Genomic DNA, 23,546 nt, shown 5'->3' on the forward strand with positions numbered 1-23,546 from the left:
TTAGCTTGTTTGGCAAGATAGCAGATAGAAACCTATACCGACACATTAGCATGGTCATCTTGGTATAACTTCCTTTTAGGCGAAAAAGAGCTTCATTAATAACAAGAATTATGTTTGGTAGATAACAATGAGTATTAATGTCAAACGGAGGGATGCTTTCAAATACAACTCCGTGGGGTGGAATTTTCTTACCAAGTATTTCCTCTTATCCGAGATAATTCTTTCAACAAACCTATTCTTCTAGACGAGGGAAACTAATGTCATAAACTATTTCCTCTTGTCATTGGGAATTAGTTTTATACAATATTCATTCTACTGTCAGTCTCATACTGACGTCAGATACAAATTATTTCCACTTGGAATAAAACCAATGGCATAGTTTGAGTTTAAACAACAATTTCCATCTTTGTCACAAACTATTGTTTAAGTCTTAGGATAAAACCTCCAAGTGCTAACAAGCCGAATCCCCAGCCGAGAGTCACAAGGTATCCACGCCAGACAGCCAAATTTGTCAAGGTCCACCCTATAAACAACACAAACGCCGTTATGAGCCTTTACCAGTATATGAATGAAATATAAATCCAATGGGAAATGTAAAAGAGATCGGTTGTATGGGAATGGACTAAAAAGTATGATATTTTAAATGCTGGAATAAGCGGTATTGCAAATATGTGACATAAGCATATAACAGATACCTATATAACCATCATATGTCTCTGGTATACACGGGAAAATATTTCCTCAGGTATTAAATTTGGTATAAATGTTTCGCTGTGTATGAAAATTTTATTTCTAAAATAAACTGATGTATTTAAACTTTTAATATCTTTGAGTGTCACGTATACATCTTATATACATACCTCGACTAAGTATGGCACGCATGGCATCGCCTCCGTAGGTCATTGGAAGACATATACTGATGTATCGCAGCCATTGAGGCATGGCTTCCACAGGCCAGATAATACCTATAGATCGGTAAATGTCTCAGTAAATTCATTCATCACAACCTACCTAGCAATGGTGTAATATCATACTTACATAAAACATCACCATGCCTAGCTACGATTCACATAATTACACTTTCACATCTGAGGTCGTCACACTTTGTAACCAAATATACAATACATACATTGTTTGTCCATATACAAGGTTATCAAGCCTTGCCATCAGTTCCTAACTGGAATGTTGGTTTGGTTTTTTATTTCAATTTATTCTATCAATATTTTTAGATTTTCAATTCTTCGCAGTATTCCGGATGTTACAGATGTTTAGAGCAACGAGTTACCACTTATTATTAACAACATGTATTTCTCGTTATTAACGTGGGGTTAACCAACCCCATGGCCGACTGTGTTAGTAATTATTTCTCGTTAACAACGCAGGGTTAACCAACCCCATGGCCGACTGTGTCAGTATTTATTTCTCGCTAACATTAGGTTCACCAACCCTATAGCCGACTGTGTAAGTATTTATTTCTCGCTACCATCAGGTCCACCAACCCCATGGCCGACTGTGTCAGTATTTATTTCTCGTTAACATTAGGTTCACCAACCCCATGACCGACTGTGTCAGTATCTAACTCTCGTCAACAACATGGGATTAACTAATCCCATGGCCGACTGTGTCAGTATTTATTTCTCGTTAACATTAGGTTCACCAACCCCATGGCCGACTGTGTCAGTATCTAACTTTCGTCAACAACATGGCATCAACTAACCCCATGGCCGACTGTGTCAGTATTTAATTCTCGCTAACATCAGGTTCACCAACCCGATGGCCGACTGTGTCAGTATTTATTTCTCGCTAATATCAGGTTCACCAACCCGATGGCCGACTGTGTCAGTATTTATTTCTCGTTAATATCAGGTCCACCGACCCGAAGGCCGACTGTGTCAGTATCCACCTCTCGTTAACACATGGGATTTACCAAACCCATGGCCGACTGTGTCGTTATTTACCTCTCGTCAACAATAAGGGGCTCACCACCCCATGACCGACTACGTCAGTATCTACCTCTCGTTAACAAAATGGGGTACATCGAACCCATAGCCGGCTGTGTCTGTACTTACCACTCATTAACAACATGGGGTACACCGATCCCAGGGCTAGCTGTATGGCAGAACTTTCCTCCTCACACAACACCGAAATTATTATGCCTACAGTACAGAGAGTTATTTAATTTCTTCACATTCTATAAAAGTTTCAAAAATACATATGTAGCATATTATTACATTTTATCTTCAAAACTACAGAACTATCATAGATAAAAATATCACTACAACTCAGAGGGTGAGTTCGCCATCTGGAATCATGATTGTAATAAACCGATATTTTAATAAAAGATATTGCAATATTCAAAGGTCAAATATACATCGTTTCAATTTGTTTTGCACTGTAATAAGCATTGGAATCATCATTATTATGAAATATGTTTGATTCCGGGAAATGATAGTAAACCCACACATTAACCCACACATTAACCCAGAAAGCAAAATATTAGAACCCTAGCACAACCACGTTCAAAAGAGCTTGCGGATGCATTTCACACAAGCACGAAATTTGTCTAAACCCAGTTTATTTGCAAAATAGACTTTTACCTAAAAATTAAATAAAAAAATCTTTTGACACCGGATAGCAACAGTTAACCCAAACAACTCCAAAACTAAATATTATAACCTTACAGCAATTATAAAGAGTTTCACGACGCCTTCCAACGCTTTCACCAAAACCCTAACGTCTAGTAACCAACGCTAGCGTCTATACGCCGACGTAACAACTCAAGCTCACCCTGTCTTGCCTAAAATAATGTCCATATATATTTCTAGAAAAAAAGCAACTGTGTATATATTAAGAGACTAATGTATGATAAACCTACCTAGGGTCATGCCGCAGAAACCCTGTAACAACACCAGTATGATGACCCAGATTAGAGGGCCCTTGTACGGCACCTGAAATGTTTGTTTAAAAAAGCATATTTGATGAAGTCTATTACTTTATTTTCAAAAGATATTATCTACCATAACAAAATGCAGATACGGAGAAATGGTTATTACCTCCAAAACATTCATTTGTCGTCTTTAAAAATAACTTATTGAAGAGGAATTTTGGCATCCTTTACGTCCCTCTTTTGATCTCTATTTGTTCTCAGTTTTATCGTTTCTGTATTTGCTTAACTTTCATTTAACTATTTGTTATATCGACACTTTCTATAGAAACCAGTACAACTTGTTCTTGTCTGTTAAGTTAAAATGTGTAAAATCCTTTATTATTCAATTTAGTTTTTGAAACAAAAACCATGAAAAATAATGAATCATCTAATAACATGTTTTAAAAGTTTGTTTCGGAAGATTTTGATTTTAATTAAGAAGAGTTATTTTGGTGTGACATACATGAAAAACCAGCAGAGCAAACATGAGGAGGAGGCCAACTTGTACCATCATTACCAACAGTTGTGTCCACACGTGGGCCAGCATAATCTCAAACGGAGTCATTCCTGTCCACGAGAACAATAGAAAACATTTGGAATAAGAACAACAGAAAATAACGACTTCATAGTAAAGAAAACATAATTTTGTAAATCAAACTCGACATCGATAACAAGACGCAAGCTATGAACAAAACATATATCTATTTGCATGGCGACCCTTGAAAAGTACAAAATGTTAAGACCAGTGGTTTTGGAAGGAAGGCGTCTTCGTTTTCATTGACGACACTCGCCGTGAAAATCAAAGTAAAATCCGTATTATGTATAATGATCAAAATGTCAACTACAGAAAGTGGCATAGGAGCCATTCGGCATATGAACAAGCATCATACACGTTTAATTTCACATCGAAAAGGAAACAGAATATTTCCAATAAGATCATGAAGTCGACCACTAACTGTCCCGTGGTTGCCATCAACATGTACCATTGTAACATAGTGTTGTCCATAGTCAAAATTTGTAACGGGAGTCATGATAATGGGCACACAGCCTAGAATATTGAATTGACCTGGTAATGTAAACAAGAGTAAAAGAATATCTGAGTACCTGAAACAATACAGTTCTTAGTAAAATATTATCCGAGTACCTGAGACAATACTCCTTTCCAGCAGGCCCTCTTTCTTTTCAACCACAAAGGCCAGGGTCGTCAAGCCCGTGGCCATGAAAAATGTGATACTGAAATCACAAAAACGAAACAATCACGAAACATTTACTATATAAACATTTATGTTATGTGTCACGTGATAAAGGTACCACAGTGATGATTTTACCAGAGGAAGTATAACAATGTTTACATTTGTCCTGCACTATGTAACTTAGAATGTTTCGTTTCAGGTTAGATCACTAGGAAATGAATTCGAACCTGAAATCAAAGAAATGTATAGAAACAATGCAAGTCACACTTGACTCTTCTGCGGACAGGAAACTATAGAAAATGTAATGATGGTATTTATGGCCCTTAAAATTATTATCTTGCGTCACATTTTGAACGGAATTGAAAACACCGATAGGGAAATGAATAAGCAAGTGTTTGTTAACCAAGTGCTGTTAACAAAGTAATAAGCTTTTATCAATCATTATTGCCATATATAGGACTTCATGAATGTCGCAGTAACCAGTATCATTTCAATGACAATTGAATGAAGTAAAATTGTCGCCACTCAACATGAAATATATACAGAAATCGCCACACAGCATGCCATTTATACAGAAATTGCCACACAACATGACATATCTAGAGAAATTGTCACCCCCATAACATATCTACAGAGAGACCACTGGTACCATTCGAAAATGCGCATACACCTGCAGTAGGGTCTCATAGATCCGCGCATTATGCAACATATTATGTTACAGCTGTTTATAAAAGTCCATTAAATAACCAGACGCATGTTTTCCATGACGTTCTCATTATTGAGTTTCAAATCAACAGCCTCGCATCTAAAGTATTATGTAACAAACAACACCATTTTTTTTATTAATGATAATTATCCGAAAGTGATTTCATTGCAGTTTAAATATTTTGAGGATAGGTTTTCCACGATAGATACACGTGAAAAGCTTCTGTATCTTGAAAGGCAGCTCATGATATGGGCTGATCTGCCAATTCAACATTGTAAAAGGCTTTTGCAGATATATTTCTGTTTACTTCATTACTGGAAACAAAACTATGTGAATCATGTTACTTTCTATAATGAAGTGGGCGTACATGTATATATTGCCTATAATACAATTGAATGATTCAGTAAACAGCAAAATAATTTAGCTGAGGAAGGACATTTTACCTCAGAATGATGCCAGGTGCCATAAAGTTTGTGAAGCTGGGGTCTAGGGTGCCATATATTGGTTTTTCCAGCTGAAAGAGCAATTAACAGGATCAGGTACATCCTCTGAAATATGATTATTTTTGTAAAAAAAACAACAACAATACATATATTTGTAAAGCCATTATACCCTCCGACCAGGGAGATATTAACGCGATACTAACATGAGGAGACCTCAATCAAAGATCACTGTTTATAGGCCTAAATTGCCAAATTTAGCAAAAGGACACATTTTTTTTAATCTGAAAAGCATATCAAATAACAGGTACATGCGAGACTAATTATGTTGAGTTTGTGCCACAAATGTTAACCCAATATATGTATATTGTATTTTCATTTTTTTTTTGTTCAATTTTCTTTATCATAATGTAATATTGATATTATTTAGCTTCTGAAAAAAATCACATTATCATTGTATCATTATTAATGAGTGTATGACAGACTCCCCAACACGACGTAAGAGTACTTATCGGGGACTCAACCACTTTTGTTTTTTTAGCGAAATATAACTTAAATTACCAATACAAACGACCGTGGTAAACATAAAGATATGTTTAAATATACAGTTTCATTTTGTTAACTTCAAAAGTGTTTGGCCTGCACAGCGCAAGCATAATTTTTTCTGGTAATTTCATTACAGTGCAAATAACTGGTAGCAAAACATATAGAAATTACAAAAATTGGTCGTAGAAAATCACAACTAGTTGACAAGACTGATGCCCATTACAATGTTTTTGAAATTAATTGAATGCTTCGGCCTAATTTGTAAAACATTAAATAATTATTTTGGCAAGAAGAAATCTGCCACTACTATTTTTTTGGGAAATAAAAAAAAATAAAAAAATCTGCCACTAATGTTAAAATGTTGAGAACATGAGAGAAAAAAACACTGTTTTTACCTTAACAGGCAGCTGCGCTATATCAGGGTTCTGGCCTAACGTGGTCAATAATAATCGGGAAAACTTCTCGAACGCTAGGGAAACCTTCTCCTGGAGACTCACTGCTATTTGCTGATCTAAAATGGAGGGATGGTGATTGATGTAACACAAATCACTGTAATATACGGTCAAGTTTTTATTCAACATTTTCTGAAATGATCTGTAAATTTTATTGAAATAAAGACTATTACACATTTTCTTAAATGATCTGTTAAATTGACTGGAATGAAGACTAATCAACATTTTCTGAAACGATCTGTAATTTTGATCAAAATGAAGACTACTTTGTATTCAACATTTTCTGAAATGATCTGTAAAATTGATTGAAATAAAGACGATTCAACCTTTTCTGAAATGATCTGTAAATTTGATCAAAATGAAGACGATACTATAAGATTAATACTCACTAGTCATATCTAGGTACAGTTTGACTGTTCCCCCGTCCAGTGTGGCGTTACTCACGGACGAACTATGACTGAACCTGTAAGTAAATATTTTCTTATAAAAAAGATAAACTGTTTCTAATATCTGACCATTACGGTTGAACATTAAGGACAAGAACCATAAACCATTTCCTATAATACCAGTTGTCTCAAGCCATAGATATCATTTCCCTAGTGTTTGACTAACCATCTCATCAGTGCAAATAAAACAGTTATACTTTTCTAACAATTTTTCTATCGATATATATCCTGATTCTTCATCGAGATTAGTAAAGGAAAAACTAAAAGGAGACTCATTTCTAAATAAAACCGGACATGCTTAAGGTTTAGTGAGACAAATTTAAATGAATCCTCAGTTCCAAGTACTCATCCTTACCGTGTGATAAGGTCTTGAGTGAAGTTTTCTCCTATGGTCATCAGGCCCCAGGCTTCACCTTTCTCCACACAATCTCGAGCCGACTTCAAGTCACTGAACATCACCTGTGTACATTCGGTAAACAGACAATCGAAGGAACAGAAGTTGGCTTTTATAAAACAACCCTTGGAATTCTATGAAATAACTAAGTTGAAGAATTGAAGCAAAAGGAAATGTATCCTCGTATGAATTTTCAAATGCAACAACAAAAAATATCGTGATGCCCTCAATTACGAGATCAGTGACTCAGCCCGGGCCTACATCTGTAAATATGTTCAAGTAACAAACATAATGCACGTTGTTTTCGTGTGGGAAACTCCTGGAAGGTTTTCAAACAAAACTTATCAATAGAAATACATAAATTGGAGGATTTCATTTGCAGGGATAAAAAACTTGATTTGGTAGCCTACATTATTGTACATAAGATTAATGAATTTGTTTTATATAGCAAGCAAAAACTTTAAGTACTGACATATTTTTTATCTATTTTTTTTCTTTCACATCTTATTGCCGATGAATTCATGACACAGCAAATACTCTAAACACTAGTACAAACATTATGTAGTCTGTATCAAGTGAAAAGTTATACATCAAACCAATCAACTATACTGATTAATGCTAAAGCAAAATATATACCCTGCCTGCCCCTCATTAAGATACAATGAGGTAACAGTGATGTTAACGATCTTGTATCATTGTGTGAAGTTTGATCAAAATCCCTCAAGGAATGAAGCTGCTAGAATTTTGCGAAGCTGTGTCGGTACATGCTCACAAAACAGCTTGGCAGGAACAATGTATGAAATTGTGACCTCGGTTTCCCCAATATGGGACTAACAATAGCTTTGTGAGCGGAGGCTCACATAGACATATACTATCAAAAACAAATTTAAAAAAAAGTGTATTTTCGATAGTTATCATTTTACATGATTTTTGATGATGTATTTATGGTGTGGGTTTCTCGGTTAATTCACAATTAATTAATATATTTTGATGATTTTTGTTGACGGTGTTTGCGTGAATACCGTTAAAACAAGGGCACCCTATACGGTTTCCCGATTCAAATCAGTAGCGTGTGGGCCCATCCCTAGCTTCAGTCGCTGCTACTACTCTCCTCAACATTCGACCCATCAAGGTGTTTTTTGCCTTTGAGGGATATTAATCCACTCCCAAATAAGGGCCTGTGTGGGTGTAGCGATGTTTCATGGGATGTCAACGCGCTTCCTAAACCTGCATTCTGCTGTACACTCGCTTCGGAATATTGTGTAACTGATCTGTATTGTTCCAATGTTCGATTTGTAATGATTTACCAGCACATATGGTGCAAGAGTACCCTGAATGCATGCTTTCTTTAAAAAATTGTTGAAAACATACAGCATCAAGCAGAGTCATGGCCGACTAAATTTTAACCGAAGAACATTTTCACAGTGCACGGTGGTAGCTCTCTGTGAAATTCAATTGAGATTAGACGACATCTCTATATTTACCGCTAGTATATTACCCCAACCTCATCATCAAATAATTCTGTTCCGGGGTTAAGGAGATAGTATGTACGCCAGCTTTGTTTTCAAACTAACAATTGGCATTGAGCGAAGCAATTTATGATGGCATTATACCCGGTTTGTTTTGTGATAAAACTCCATAACATCAAATAAATAACTTCTGGTTCATCTTAAATTAAATCTGATTTGTATTGAAAACTTACCTTATCAATGGTGTTATTGTCGAGAGATTGTATAAATAGGTTGCTCAATCCTGTTGTCTCGTTGTTAAAGATGGCCACTTTGAGGTTGTAAGGATCTCCTCCGATACATAAACAGAACAGGATGATCTGGATGGACGGAAGTATGAACTCGAACAGGAGAAAGCTGTAACACAAGAATTGGTTAGGAAACCAAATATTAAAACAAGTGCAATCAATGATTGCGAAAGCTCACCGGCGGCAGCAATCACACTATGCATTCATTTTTTATGTATGTATAAGCATGTCCCTTTGAAATTGTGTGTCACATAATATCGCTCCTAGACCTCTAATGGATGTATAAACCAAATAAGAAGGGTGTGGACTTACAAGCTTTTCAAAACTAACCCCCAAAATCTTTAAAGTAAGTTTTTGTGTCAAAAAAAGTAAGTCCACTAAATAGTAAATGCCAGAATGCCATTCTTTTCTGCATGATTTGCCACAGCATCACTCCTGGATCTCTAATGAATGTATAAACCAATTTAGAAGGGTGATAGGTGTATACTTTGGACTTAACCCCAAAACTTTAAAGTGAGTTTTGGTGAAAAAAAGTTCACAAAATGGTAAAATGCAAAAAAATCACATTTTTTTTCTGCATGATTTTGCCATACCATCACTTCTAGACCCCTCATGAATGTATAAACCAATTTAGAAGGGCATGAGGTGTATACTTTTGGACTTACAAGCTTTCAAAAAACTTACTCCAAAAACTTTGAAGTGGGTTTTCGTGCCAAAAAAGTTAAGTCCAAAAAAATGGTAAAATGCGAAAAAATCACATTTTTTTTCTGCATGATTTTGCCATAACATCACTTCTAGACCTCTAATGAATGCATAAATAAACCAACTTAGAAGGGCCTCAGGTGTATACTTTTGGACTTACAAGCTTTCAAAAAACTTACTCCAAAAACTTTAAAGTGGGTTTTGGTGCCAAAAAAAGTTAAGTCCACTAAATGGTAAAATGCGAAAAAGTCACATTTTTTTTCTGCATAATTTTGTCATAACATCACTCCTAGACCTCTAATGAATGCATAAACCAACTTAGAAGGGCCTGAGGTGTATACTTTTGGACTTTCCAAAAACTTACTCCAAAAACTTTAAAGTTTTGGGGTGGGACGCTGACGCCGACGCGGACACCGGGGTGACAGCATTAGTAACCGGTGAGCTGATAATCAACACAACATACTGGGTGTGGTCAGGGACCAAATATTAATACAATTAATACAACATACAGGGGGTGGTCAGGGACCAAATATTGATACAATTAACACAACTTACTGGGGGTGGTCAAGGACCAAATATTAATACAATTAACACAACATACTGGGGGTGGTCAGGGACCAAATATTAATACAATTAACACAACATACTGGGTGTGGTCAGGGACCAAATATTAATACAATTAACACAACATACTGGGTGTGGTCAGGGACCAAATATTAATACAATTAACACAACATACTGGGTGTGGTCAGGGACCAAATATTAATACAATTAACACAACATACAGGGGGTGGTCAGGGACCAAATATTGATACAATTAACACAACTTACTGGGGGTGGTCAAGGACCAAATATTAATACAATTAACACAACATACTGGGGGTGGTCAGGGACCAAATATTAATACAATTAACACAACATACTGGGTGTGGTCAGGGACCAAATATTAATACAATTAACACAACATACTGGGTGTGGTCAGGGACCAAATATTAATACAATTAACACAACATACTGGGGGTGGTCAGGGACTAAATATTAATACAATTAACACAACATACTTGGTGTGGTCAGGGACCAAATATTAATACAATTAACACAACATACTGGGGGTGGTCAGGGACCAAATATTAATACAATTAACACAACATACTGGGGGCGGTCAGGGACCAAATATTAATACAATTAACACAACATACAGGGGGTGGTCAGGGACAAAATATTAATACAATTAACACAACATACTGGGGGTGGTCAGGGACCAAATATTAACACAATTAACACAACATACTGGGGGTGATCAGGGACTAAATATTAATACAATTAACACAACATACTGGGGGTGGTCAGGGACCAAATATTAATACAATTAACACAACATACAGGGGGTGGTCAGGGACAAAATATTAATACAATTAACACGGCATACTGGGGGTGGTCAGGGACTAAATATCAATACAATTAACACAACATACCGGGGGTGGTCAGGGACCAAATATTAACACAATTAACACAACATACTGGGGGTGGTCAGGGACCAAATATTAATACAATTAACACAACATACTGGGGGTGGTCAGGGACCAAATATTAATACAATTACCACAACATACTGGGGGTGGTCAGGGACCAAATATTGATACAATTAACACAACATACTGGGGGTGATCAGGGACCAAATATTAATACAATTAACACAACATACTGGGGGTGGTCAGGGACCAAATATTGATACAATTACCACAACATACTGGGGGTGGTCAGGGACCAAATATTAATACAATTAACACAACATACTGGGGGTGGTCAGGGACCAAATATTGATACAATTACCACAACATACTGGGGGTGGTCAGGGACCAAATATTAACACAATTAACACAACATACTGGGGGTGGTCAGGGACCAAATATTAATACAATTAACACAACATACTGGGGGCGGTCAGGGACCAAATATTAACACAATTAACACAACATACTGGGGGTGGTCAGGGACCAAATATTGATACAATTACCACAACATACTGGGGGTGGTCAGGGACCAAATATTAACACAATTAACACAACATACTGGGGGCGGTCAGGGACCAAATATTAACACAATTAACACAACATACTGGGGGTGGTCAGGGACAAAATATTAATACAATTAACACAACATACTGGGGGCGGTCAGGGACCAAATATTAACACAATTAACACAACATACTGGGGATGATCGGGGACCAAATATTAACACAATTAACACAACATACAGGAGCTGGTCAGGGACCAAATATTAATACAATTAACACGGCATACTGGGGGTGGTCAGGGACCAAATATTAATACAATTAACACAAAATACAGGAGCTGGTCAGGGACCAAATATTAATACAATTAACACAACATACTGGGGGCGGTCAGGGACCAAATATTAATACAATTAACACAAAATACAGGAGCTGGTCAGGGACCAAATATTAATATAATTAACACAACATACTGGGGGCGGTCAGGGACCAGATATTAATACAATTAACACAACAAACAGGAGGTGGTCAGGGACCAAATATTAATACAATTAACACGGCATACTGGGGGTGGTCAGGGACCAAATATTAATACAATTAACACGGCATACTGGGGGTGGTCAGGGACCAAATATTAATACAATTAACACAACATACTGGGGGTGGTCAGGGACTAAATATTAATACAATTAACACGGCATACTGGGGGTGGTCAGGGACTAAATATCAATACAATTAATACAACATACTGGAGCTGGTCAAGGACCAAATATTAATACAATTACCACGGCATACTGGGGGTGGTCAGGGACCAAATATTAATACAATTAACACAACATACTGGGGGTGGTCAGGGACCAAATATTAATACAATTAACACGGCATACTGGGGGTGGTCAGGGACCAAATATTAATACAATTAACACAACATACTGGGGGTGGTCAGGGACCAAATATTAATACAATTACCACAACATACAGGGGGTGATCAGGGACCAAATATTAATACAATTAACACAACATACTGGGGGTGGTCAGGGACCAAATATCAATACAATTAACACAACATACCGGGGGTGGTCAGGGACCAAATATTAACACAATTAACACAACATACAGGAGCTGGTCAGGGACTAAATATTAATACAATTAACACGGCATACTGGGGGTGGTCAGGGACTAAATATCAATACAATTAACACAACATACTGGGGGTGGTCAGGGACTAAATATCAATACAATTAACACAACATACTGGGGGTGGTCAGGACCCCAAATATTAATACAATTAACACAACATACAGGTGGTGGTCAGGGGCCAAATATTAATACAATTAACACAACATACCGGAGCTGGTCAGGAAACTTAATATTAATACAATTAACACATTATACAGGAAGGGATTTTCAAACTAACTGTTAGATCATGATCAACACAATATACAACTATATGTCAATTGTGCAGCCTTTGTCTGTACTGCAGTGTTTCTTGGATGCAAAGACACAGAAAAAAGTAAATGCCAAATTGGAAAATCTTGAAGATATAAACATTAGAATTCTTCACATTTTTTTCAATGTTTCCTCCAAAACAGTATTGACATCTGAGAACATGACAGAAAGGTCTGAGAATGTGTCAAAAACAGAACCATAATCTTCTAAATAAGATTCAACAACAAATAGTCATGTAAACTTACCCTATATTCCGCTTCATCAGTGTTAGGTTCTTCAGAAACTGAGCGACTATGTTTTTACCACTAGGAAGTCCACAGTTACATCTGGATGACTGACTGTCTATAATCTGTTCATCTGTTAACAATACAGAGCTTCATCTTTCATTTCAAATTCATTATCAAGTCACCCATTTACAGGATGTGTCCCTTTACAAACAACAAGGATATATTCCTTTACAAACAACAAGGATATATTCCTCTACAAACAACAAGGATATACAGTGGAACTTTCGTTAACTCGAAGTCGACGGGACCACGAAAAAACTTCGAGTTATCCGAGTGTTCGAATTAAGCGAGTTATCGCTTTTGGTGAAAAGTTTGGTCAATATTTGTCAACATTATATAATCATTATAACTTTGCTCTGTCGCTCATCAGTTTAGTGTGAAGACTGGTCAATACATGTAAATATATATGTAATGTTTCGTTATGTCACTTGTAATTTGGTGTAGTTTTGCCGATATACAGTCACGATAAATTTTCTTTCACTTAGTCACTTCAATAACGATCTGATGTGCAAGTCATGTTTGCAAAAGGTAAACGATAAAACGGAATTCGACAAAATAACAAGTTATTAATGTCAAAACAAATAACCGTTTAAGTTTAACACAGATTGCATACAAAACGTAACAGAACCATTACCTTTTATTGGACATATATAAAATACTGTTTGATCGGCCTACTTACTTTTTATTGATAACCACGCCATTTCCATGTGTATTAGCACCGGAAGTTGGACTGCGCATGTGCGTATAAAATGTTACTGTAACTGAGTTGGCGTTTTATCCGATTTAATAGACAGCACTGACCGTTACAAAAGTTGTACTCTGAACACCTCGGCAGTAATTACGCTATTGTTTCAGCAGTTTTAAAGATTTAATAGGCGCCGGTGACTGTGTCATTTCTACACCTGTAAAAACATCAGCCGGGTAGATCTACCGGTGTGTCAGAGATTAGTTCCGCTTGAGCGAACGGGTAGATGAGTTGTTGACTATCGTGTGTACTGATATCGGCGACCGCCTTGGGAAATTACCTGATGTAAGTAAAGCAGTACTTTTTATCACCAAGACTTGTTGTTATAAGATTCAACCGACAATTTCTTTTATGGATTTATGAAACACTTATAATAGCATGTAGGTTAGTAGTGCCGATATGTTCAGTATTACAAACAGAATTAAGCTCTTAAAAAATGTCGGCGTTTGCCACCGATCGACGAAAATTATACTTTTCAAGTAGGATTTTTATTGTTGGGACCAAATTTTTACTTCGTATTATCCGAGTTTTTCGAGTTATCCGAATTCGAATTTTCCGAGTTTTTTTTTACTAAGATAAAGAGAGAATTCGGCCGGGACCGGCGAGGTACTTCGAGTTAAGCGGGGTATTCGAGTTATCCGAGTTCGAGTTAACGAAGTTCCAATGTATTCCTTTACAAACAACAAGGATATTCTGGTGATTATTCTGGTGACAACATGTACTGATTTTAATGGGGACCATTACAGATGTCCCCCAAACTCCCCAACATTTTTACCACTATGTTCAGCATCCCTCACAACCCATTTATAAATTGTTAAATCAATCCATAGCAATTGACATAATTTTCGCCTTAATCAGACGATATCTTAATTTCGACCAATCAAGAGTCCTCCATTATTAGGTATCCGTACAAACACCTATGAACCAATTGTTATTGAAATTGAAGATTGAAAACCAAAACCAGAATTGGGCTCTGGCTGTCGGCCAGAAGTCTGTAGGAAGAGGACTTCAGAAATCTATTTTAAGTAACAGTGACCTAGATTTGACCCAGGTGGTTAAGACATGACATAATGTACAAAAGATATGTGTAATAAGCTACAATTAGATAATTTATAACGTTGGTAGCATACAAGGACACTGCTTGGCTACATATCCTTTTACCAACTTGTTATAATGGGAAAATAAAAATATCACTGTTTCTATATGAAACAATCTCATGAAATCTGCTTAGTAAAAGACTATACTTAACTCAAAGTAAAATAATATATATACTCAGTTACTTTGAAAAATTTGAAATCTCAAATTTATTTTAAATCACTGATATGTGAAAACCAGGTTCAACTGTAGATAACTCATACACCTGTTGATATACTAGAAAGCACAGCCACTGCTCTGCAGAAATTTAAGTGTCTATAACATACAAGTTAACTACCTGATGTTTGGTACCGATATATCACTATACAATTCATTGAAATGAACAGGGTATGTTGAAATTTCTTTCTACCTATTTTTAGGCCCTTAGCATCACTGACGAGTGCTAGAAGATAAAATACCTGTATGATGCAGATAAATTTATTTTGAGTCTTCTGTTTCCAATTTACAATTTGTATTGAAAGGTGATAATACAACTGTTGCTTGTGTCCTTTATCACAGAACTTGACACATTGAAGTATTAGTCGAGACATACAGACAATTACCCAGACTCTTGTATACTAGTACCAGACACTAAATATCAGTGAAGATCAATATTGTAAAGACGTATACCTACATATCTCATCTGTGTGCACATCGTTTGTGATTTCAACAACGTCAATATTGCTGGCCAGAAGTGGAGTTCTCTCCCCTGCCACTCCAGACCTCCCCTGTATCATATGACCCTAAACAGAAAAAAAGCATGTGAAAGTGTTAATGTTTGAGTGACAATTTCTCTGTCATTTGAAACTTGTTTAACAAGTAACATCTTAATGATAAATAAGATGTTTACATTTAAAAAGTAATATGTTGATGCTTATGAATGGAAAGTTTTTAAAGAAAGTACATCTCAATGATTAAAAAATGTTTATGAAGTAACATATTGATGATGGATGAAAAGTTTGAAAAGTAAATGTACCATCTTAAGGATAAATAAAGTGTTCAAAAAGAAACATCTTAATGAATTTTTTATTGTTAAATTACCATATTAATGACAAATAAACGTTTGGAAATTAAACCTTTTGATGATAAATAAAAGACTTGAAAAGCAACATCTCAATGATAAATAAACAGTTTGCAATGTACCATCTTAATGATAAATAAAGTTAATAAACGTTTGAAAATTAAACATCTTGATGATAAATAAATGTTTGAAAATTAACATCTTTATGATAAATAAAAGATTTGAAAGTAACATCTTGATTATAAATAAAAAATTTGAAAAGCAGCATCTTAATTATAAATAAAAAGTTTTAAAATTAACACTGTCAAGGGATCCCAAGATAAAGGGATTAACAATCAAGAAAACTCACTTTTCTCCTGTCCTCACTGTCATCCATGTTGTCATTTTGACAAAGTTTCAGGAACACAGCTTCTAGACTCTAGAAAATATGAGGAATTAGTATATGTTAACAAGAGGGAACAAATTCTCACAGACAAAAAAATTATATCCTTATGATATAAATATATTAGTTATTATTCATCAAAAACTTTTCTAATGTTCAGTTTACTATTTTTGGATGATTTATTTTATCAAGTAAAACTGTTAACAAAGGCCCAATCAGCCTGTATTACGTGTAGTATGCAGTTAATGAATGGAACATAATTTTAAGTCAAATTTAAAGTTGATCTAAATCAATGTTGAAATCGATTTCACTCCCTGTTTACTCTGTATTAGTTCTTATCCAATATAACTCCATAGAATCTGCGATTGCAGGAATGTCAAATGTTTAGATCTTATTTAAACAAATATGTTGGCCATTCATTCCAGCATATTTCTTGACCAGCTTGTTAGTTCGGTTCATGGAAAGACACTAAAAGATCTTAATACAATTGAACATGGTGCTTGGTCATGGCTTTTTCTCACTGGTTTGGGAAAGGGCCTTTTTGTCTCATTTTGAGAAAAAAAACTGGTGAACTGGGAAAGATATTTTCAGGAGGAAAAGTTGAAACCAAATGGATGGCAGAAAACCAGATAATATGAAATTATGAATAAAACACTGATTTTAGGCATTGCATTCTTTCTTGTTTAGGACTTTTCATTGTTTCAGATTTAGGACTTTTCTTTGTTTCTGATTAAGGATTTTCATTGCTTCTGATTAAGAACTTTTCATTGTTTCTGATTTAGGATTTTCATTGTTTCTGATTAAGAACTTTTCATTGTTTCTGATTAAGGATATTCCAATGTTTCTAGTTTAGGATATTCTATTGTTTCTGGTTAAGGACATTCCATTATTTCAGATTTAGGACTTTTCTTTGTTTCTGATTAAGGATTTTCATTGTTTCTGATTAAGAACTTTTCATTGTTTCTGATTTAGGATTTTCATTGTTTCTGATTAAGAACTTTTCATTGTTTCTGATTAAGGATATTCCAATGTTTCTAGTTTAGGATATTCTATTGTTTCAGATTTAGGACATTTCATTGATTCTGATTTAGGATTTCTCATTGTTTCTGGTTAATGACATTACTATTGTTTCTGGTTAAGGATATTCCAATGTTTCTAGTTTGGAATATTCTATTGTTTCTGGTTGAGACATTCCATTGTTTCTGATTAAGAACTTTTCATTGTTTCTAGTTTAGGATATTCTATTGTTTCTGGTTAAGGACATTCCATTGTTTCTGGTTAAGGACATTCCATTGTTTCTGGTTAAGGACATTCAATTGTTTCTGATTCTCCTTACATTGATGTGATGTTTCTGGATCAACATGTTGGGTTCCTCCTCTGCCAGCAAACGTCCACCTCTCATCAATCCTACCTGAGATATAAAACAAAGCTGTTCAAGACACAATCAATTTATATGATGACACAATATAAAGTTCGATTGAATTTTCAGTAACCTGAAGAAAGGTAGCAGTTATTTGAAACATGTTCATATTTTATGTTGGCAGGGTAAAAATCTCTAATTAAAATCCTCATGGTTAATAGTGGAAATCTGCGACACTCAAGACATTGTTCAGACTTCCATTCTCAGGATAATTATATCCAGTTCTTACCGTATTGGCCTGCCTTGCTTCCTCTATATAGTGGGTTGTGATGATGATTGTTGTTTTCAGACCATCCTGTCTCGCTATTTTCACTAAATGTTCCCAAATCCTACAAATAGATAAATAGTCTCTAAAACAACTGTTTCTATAGTTACTGTCTCTGTAACAACTGTTGCTATAGTTACTGTTTCTATAACTGTCTCTATAGTTACTGTCTCTATATAACTGTTTCTATAGTTACTGTCTCTATAACAACTATTTATATAGTTCTTGTCTCTATAACAACTATTTATATAGTAACTGTCTCTTTAACAACTGTTTCTATAATTACTTTCTCTGTAACAACTGTTTCTATAGTTACTGTCTCTGTAACAACTGTTTCTATAGTTACTGTCTCTGTAACAACTGTTTCTATAGTTACTGTCTCTATAACAACTGTTCTATAGTTACTGTCTCTATAACAACTGTTTCTATAGTTACTGTCTCTGTAACAACTGTTTCTATAGTTACTGTCTCTATAACAACTGTTTCTGTAGTTACTGTCTCTGTAACAACTGTTTCTATAGTTACTGTCTCTGTAACAACTGTTTCTATAGTTACTGTCTCTGTAACAACTGTTGCTATAGTTACTGTCTCTATAACAACTGTTTCTATAGTTACTGTCTCTATAACAACTGTTTATGTAGTTACTGTTTCTGTAACAAATGTTTCTATATAGTTACTGTCTCTATAACAACTGTTTCTATAGTTACTGTCTCTGTAACAACTGTCTCTTCAGTTACTGTCTCTGTAACAACTGTTTCTATAGTTACTGTCTCTGTAACAACTGTTCTATATTTTCTGTCTCTATAACAACTTTTTCTATAGTTTCTTCTCTGTAACAACTGTTTCTATAGTTACCGTTCACGTAGCAGTGGATCAACGCCTACAGTTGGTTCATCTAGAATCAGAAGCTCTGGTTCATGGAGAAGTGCGACAGCAAATGATACACGTCTCTTCTGTCCTCCACTGTACATATTTGGAATTATAACCAGTTTTAAAATCAGAGATGAAAATGGACTAAGGGCAAAAAGCCTGAAAATTAGATTACTCAATCTTCTCAATGGGAAAAATTACAAGTTTACATTACACTGATATTCTCAAAAAGGCTGAAATGAGCCAATCGGCTGAACATTTTCATCTCTGTTAAATACATTTTGTATCCATCACCATGGCTAATAGACAGAATAAAGGCCTAAGAATGAGAAGAGTGATCATTGAGAACAGAATTAGGGGCCAGCATGGACATTATATTGGAGTCAATAGAGAAAATGTATGAAAGTAGGACAACTAGCAGAGAACATGAAGGGAATCAATAATTTAATACAAATTTCCTGGAAACAGCCAAGTGAGACTAAATATCAATCTAATTATACATGTTGATGACAAGGCGAGAAAACAGTTTTGAGAAACTTGTAATCAGTCTGCGCAATAATGTTGGCCAACTAGCAGTCTCTGTGGTAGGGGTAGATACCTCTTTGTTGTAGGAAAAGAAGTTTGTATGTTTTGTGAAGCTCGGGACTTTGACCTACCTGAGAGTGTCCACTATTCTGCCCTGATCAGGAAGAGTCAGAAATTGTAGAAGGAACATAATACGTTCATGTATATGTTGTTTTGTCATTCCATGTATACGGCCAAAGTAGAACAGTGATTCTCTGATGGTCATCTTGTTGAACAAGGCCATCTCCTGTAAAAAACAAATCATTCTCTTTTAAATTTTTTTTTTTTTTTTTAAATTAATAAACTTAAATTACAAAATTTCTTTGCAACCCTGTCTTCATAACAATCCTACTCATCCATAGTTCAACCCACACAATTACCCTAGCTGGCCAACAGTACAAGCTATACAAACTCTCAGGGTCTCTGGTCATCATGTATTCAAAATAACTGTGATATTTTATATAGATAAAGAATAATTTGTTTGTACCTGTGTCCTTTCAATATATATTGTCTAAAAGAGAACTAGATTAAGGTAGTGTATATAGATTTGTAGTTTCATATTAAATATTTTACATTCCAGGTTTCTGAACCACAAAATAAAATCATTTGTGTCCAAATTTCTTATGTCGAGTCATGCAAAGCAGATTACATACAGATCTTTTCATTTTTTTCATGTAGGTATATAAACAAGAGATTTATCAATATAATTCCAGGTTTCTGTACTACAAGATAAAATCCTTTGTATACAAATCTTTGCTGTTGACTCATGCTATCAGGTTGCATACAGATTTTTTTGATTTCTTATTTTTTTTAGGTAGGTATACATATAAACAAGAGTGTTATTAATATAATTTACCTGTGGCATGTACCCCACTAAACTTCCTGGTATTCCATGTCCAGGTGTCCCTGGCTTTTCCCCTAGAACCACCAGGTTACCACTGTCTACAGACAATCGGCCGACAATACACCGCAACAAGGTTGTCTTCCCACATCCACTCGGCCCTAGTAACCCATATCTGTAATAGACATCAGAAGCTCAGTAAACATAATGCTGTTATTTCTCTGTGTAATGGTTGAATAAATCATGAATTATCAGAATAAACATGCAATGCAAAAAAGACTGATGAAAAACACATTCCTGACGAGAACCCAGAATCCAACCCCAGGAGTTTACTGTATGATCAAAATTCTTCATTTTGGTCGAAAAATCATGTTCTCTCATGATCAACTGAGTGTTGACTCAAGATACCATTTTTTAATAATCATTAAATACAGGTCACACTGACCTGCCCCATCCCATACCAAAAAACACCAAGATAAATTATACACAGGTCACACTGACCTGCCCCATCCTATACAAAAAAACACCAAGATAAATTATACACAGGTCACACTGACCTGCCCCATCCTATACAAAAAAAGCACCAAGATAAATTATACACAAGTCACACTGACCTGCCCCATCCTATACAAAAAAAGCACCAAGATAAATTATACACAGGTCACACTGACCTGCCCCATCCGATACAAAAAAAACAAGATAAATTACAATCTTTGGAAATCGAGACCCGACAAGAACGTTACCAGAATGATACTGTACGATTCTAGTTAATTCATTTACTAAGCTTTGCTTTATCAACACCGAGTCTGTATTTAACACTTGTTACAGGTTATGATAATGAACAGCTCCTAAAACAGATGGCTCCAGAATGACACTCTATGGCTCTTGTCACTTGCAATTTACTAAGCTCTGACTTCATCATTACAGATGTAACAGAGCCCAGGATTAATTAAATTCAAATCACTGCCTCCGCTAGGGATCTAACCCGGGACCTCTGGCTTACTTGTCTTACGCTCAACCAATCGAGCTAAAGAGAAGATCTCTTTAGCTAAGTGGTATATTGCGGCTAGTATTTACCAGGGTTATAAACAGAGACAGTATTTAACACTATTTTGATGAGAATTAATTTTGAGGGACCAGAACACTTGTCCGCAGAGGACCTCGGATCTCTGAACCTCTTGTTCAAAAACAAAAAAGACAGACACATACCCTTGTGAACACTGTCACAACAAAATAGAAAAAATAAAACCAAAGTGATCTCCATTTAATTGTTTGTTTATTGTTTTAATGTATATAATAATTTATTTGTAATTCAAATTTACAATTTTTCCCAAAAATATCATTTTCCGCTTTAGATTTTCCCAATTTCCAGGAAGGTTATTTTTTCCCAAAATAGGCTGAAAAATCACTAGTACAGGTTACAATAAACAGCTCCTAATGATACAAAAACATTGAGATAATTCCAAACATACTGAGTACTGACTTGATACCATACAACAGAGACAATTATCGATATACGTCACCTACATCGTGCCCCTCCTTACAGTCATGGACAGGTTTTGGAGAACTGGGTCTTCTTTTTTTCCATACCGCTTACACAACCCCCTCGCCCAGACTGCTTTCTCTCCAGACCCTCTCACATCTTGTCTAGCCATCACCTGAAAGTAGAAGAAATGATAATAATAATCCAGGGATTTTGCTACAATAAAGAAACACTTAAAACAGGTTCCATAAAAAGGACCCATTCCCCAGACCGGGGTTCGAACCTGGGACCTACATGTATGAAAACTAGCCGGATGCTCTATCAATTGGGCCAGATAATAATGTACCTAGTCGCCAGCGTTCATCCTATATCTAGTCGCATCCCACTACAGTAGCACATAGTACAGGGCCTAGTGAATTTACATGTAAATTAAAAAAAGGCCAGCATGTTCACGATTTGGTTAAATATAGTTGTTTGGACATATGCAACTAAAAAGGTATAAATAATACTGATTACGGGCGGCCTTCTGGGCTGATCCTCTGATATCAGTGAAATAAATTTAAAAGCCAAAGTTAACTGGGGGACAGTGTAGTTTTGTTACTAAATAGATAAAATTACCATAATTTGGCATAAATGTGACTTAAAAAATGGTTGTCAAAGCTTAAGGAACATTCTATAAGTCATGAAACATCATAAAGATGCAAAAATCAAAAAAAAGAAAAATGCACATGGCAAAATACGAAGAAATTATGCAATACTTACAGTAGGATACATGTATTACGTAACATCAAGTCTAGGTAGCCAACGCTTTCAGTTAATATTTCCAAGTGAAAAAGCATAAATTTTGTACATGTAGTATCGATTAATGCGACTGTCAATATGTATAGCCAAATTTACTGTTTAACCGATTTTGGTTATTCTATTGGCACCTCCTGGCGAGTGAGCGTATTACACGCGAGCTCGTGGTTTTCTCTAGCCAGTTATTTGTTTATAATTACGTACATTTAACTTTATAAGCCGACGGCAAAAGAAACAGTGTACACACGATACATTTTAATTCTGTCAGTGCATTTGCAGCCCCGTTTCTTGTGACTTACCTGAATCATCGTCGTAAAAATATCGATGTTTAAGTCAGCTTTGTCTACCTGATCTGTTTAAGTTGTAGACTCGAGCAAGAAAACTGAACGTCCGTCCATGATCATAGAAAGAAAACAAACAGAAAGTATCAACAGGAAATGGTACTTAGCTAACTAAGTTTAAAGCCGGACCCGGTCTTTGATATCCGAATTCATTATAGAATCATGCCTGTAAAATGTCCTATGAAATTCTGATATATAATATGTATCGGGTTATTAGTTAAAATTCAGATAAAAATAGCCTGAATAAAAATGCATATGATAATCTACTCTACAACACCATGACGTGATTTAATTCATGCATGTTTGCGTATTATTGTTAAAACTGTTTGAGACTAAATATATGTATACTGTGTTTATATGTATGTTTTTAA

The 23,546-nt window shown here is 35.5% G+C and overlaps 1 protein-coding gene across 1 annotated transcript; it reads right to left on the reverse strand.

Moving 5' to 3' along the window:
* On the reverse strand, window positions 1–23,318 carry LOC117340914 (ABC transporter G family member 20-like). The gene is made up of 21 exons (XM_033902697.1): window positions 23,134–23,318; window positions 22,081–22,211; window positions 20,569–20,728; window positions 19,805–19,959; window positions 19,134–19,241; window positions 18,243–18,342; window positions 17,930–18,004; window positions 16,561–16,629; window positions 15,825–15,933; window positions 13,270–13,381; window positions 8,806–8,968; window positions 7,065–7,168; window positions 6,653–6,726; window positions 6,207–6,322; window positions 5,269–5,339; window positions 4,071–4,159; window positions 3,390–3,493; window positions 2,876–2,948; window positions 2,070–2,156; window positions 861–965; window positions 1–523 (listed from the first exon to the last, which is right to left on the reverse strand). The coding sequence occupies exons 1-21, from the start codon at window positions 23,140–23,142 to the stop codon at window positions 417–419; spliced, it is 2,121 nt and encodes a 706-aa protein (XP_033758588.1). The 5' UTR covers window positions 23,143–23,318; the 3' UTR covers window positions 1–416.
* Window positions 23,319–23,546: the final 228 nt, after the last annotated feature.

This window comes from Pecten maximus, chromosome 13 (genome assembly GCF_902652985.1).
Source record: "Pecten maximus chromosome 13, xPecMax1.1, whole genome shotgun sequence".
In the NCBI taxonomy this organism is placed as follows: Eukaryota; Metazoa; Mollusca; class Bivalvia; order Pectinida; family Pectinidae; genus Pecten; species Pecten maximus.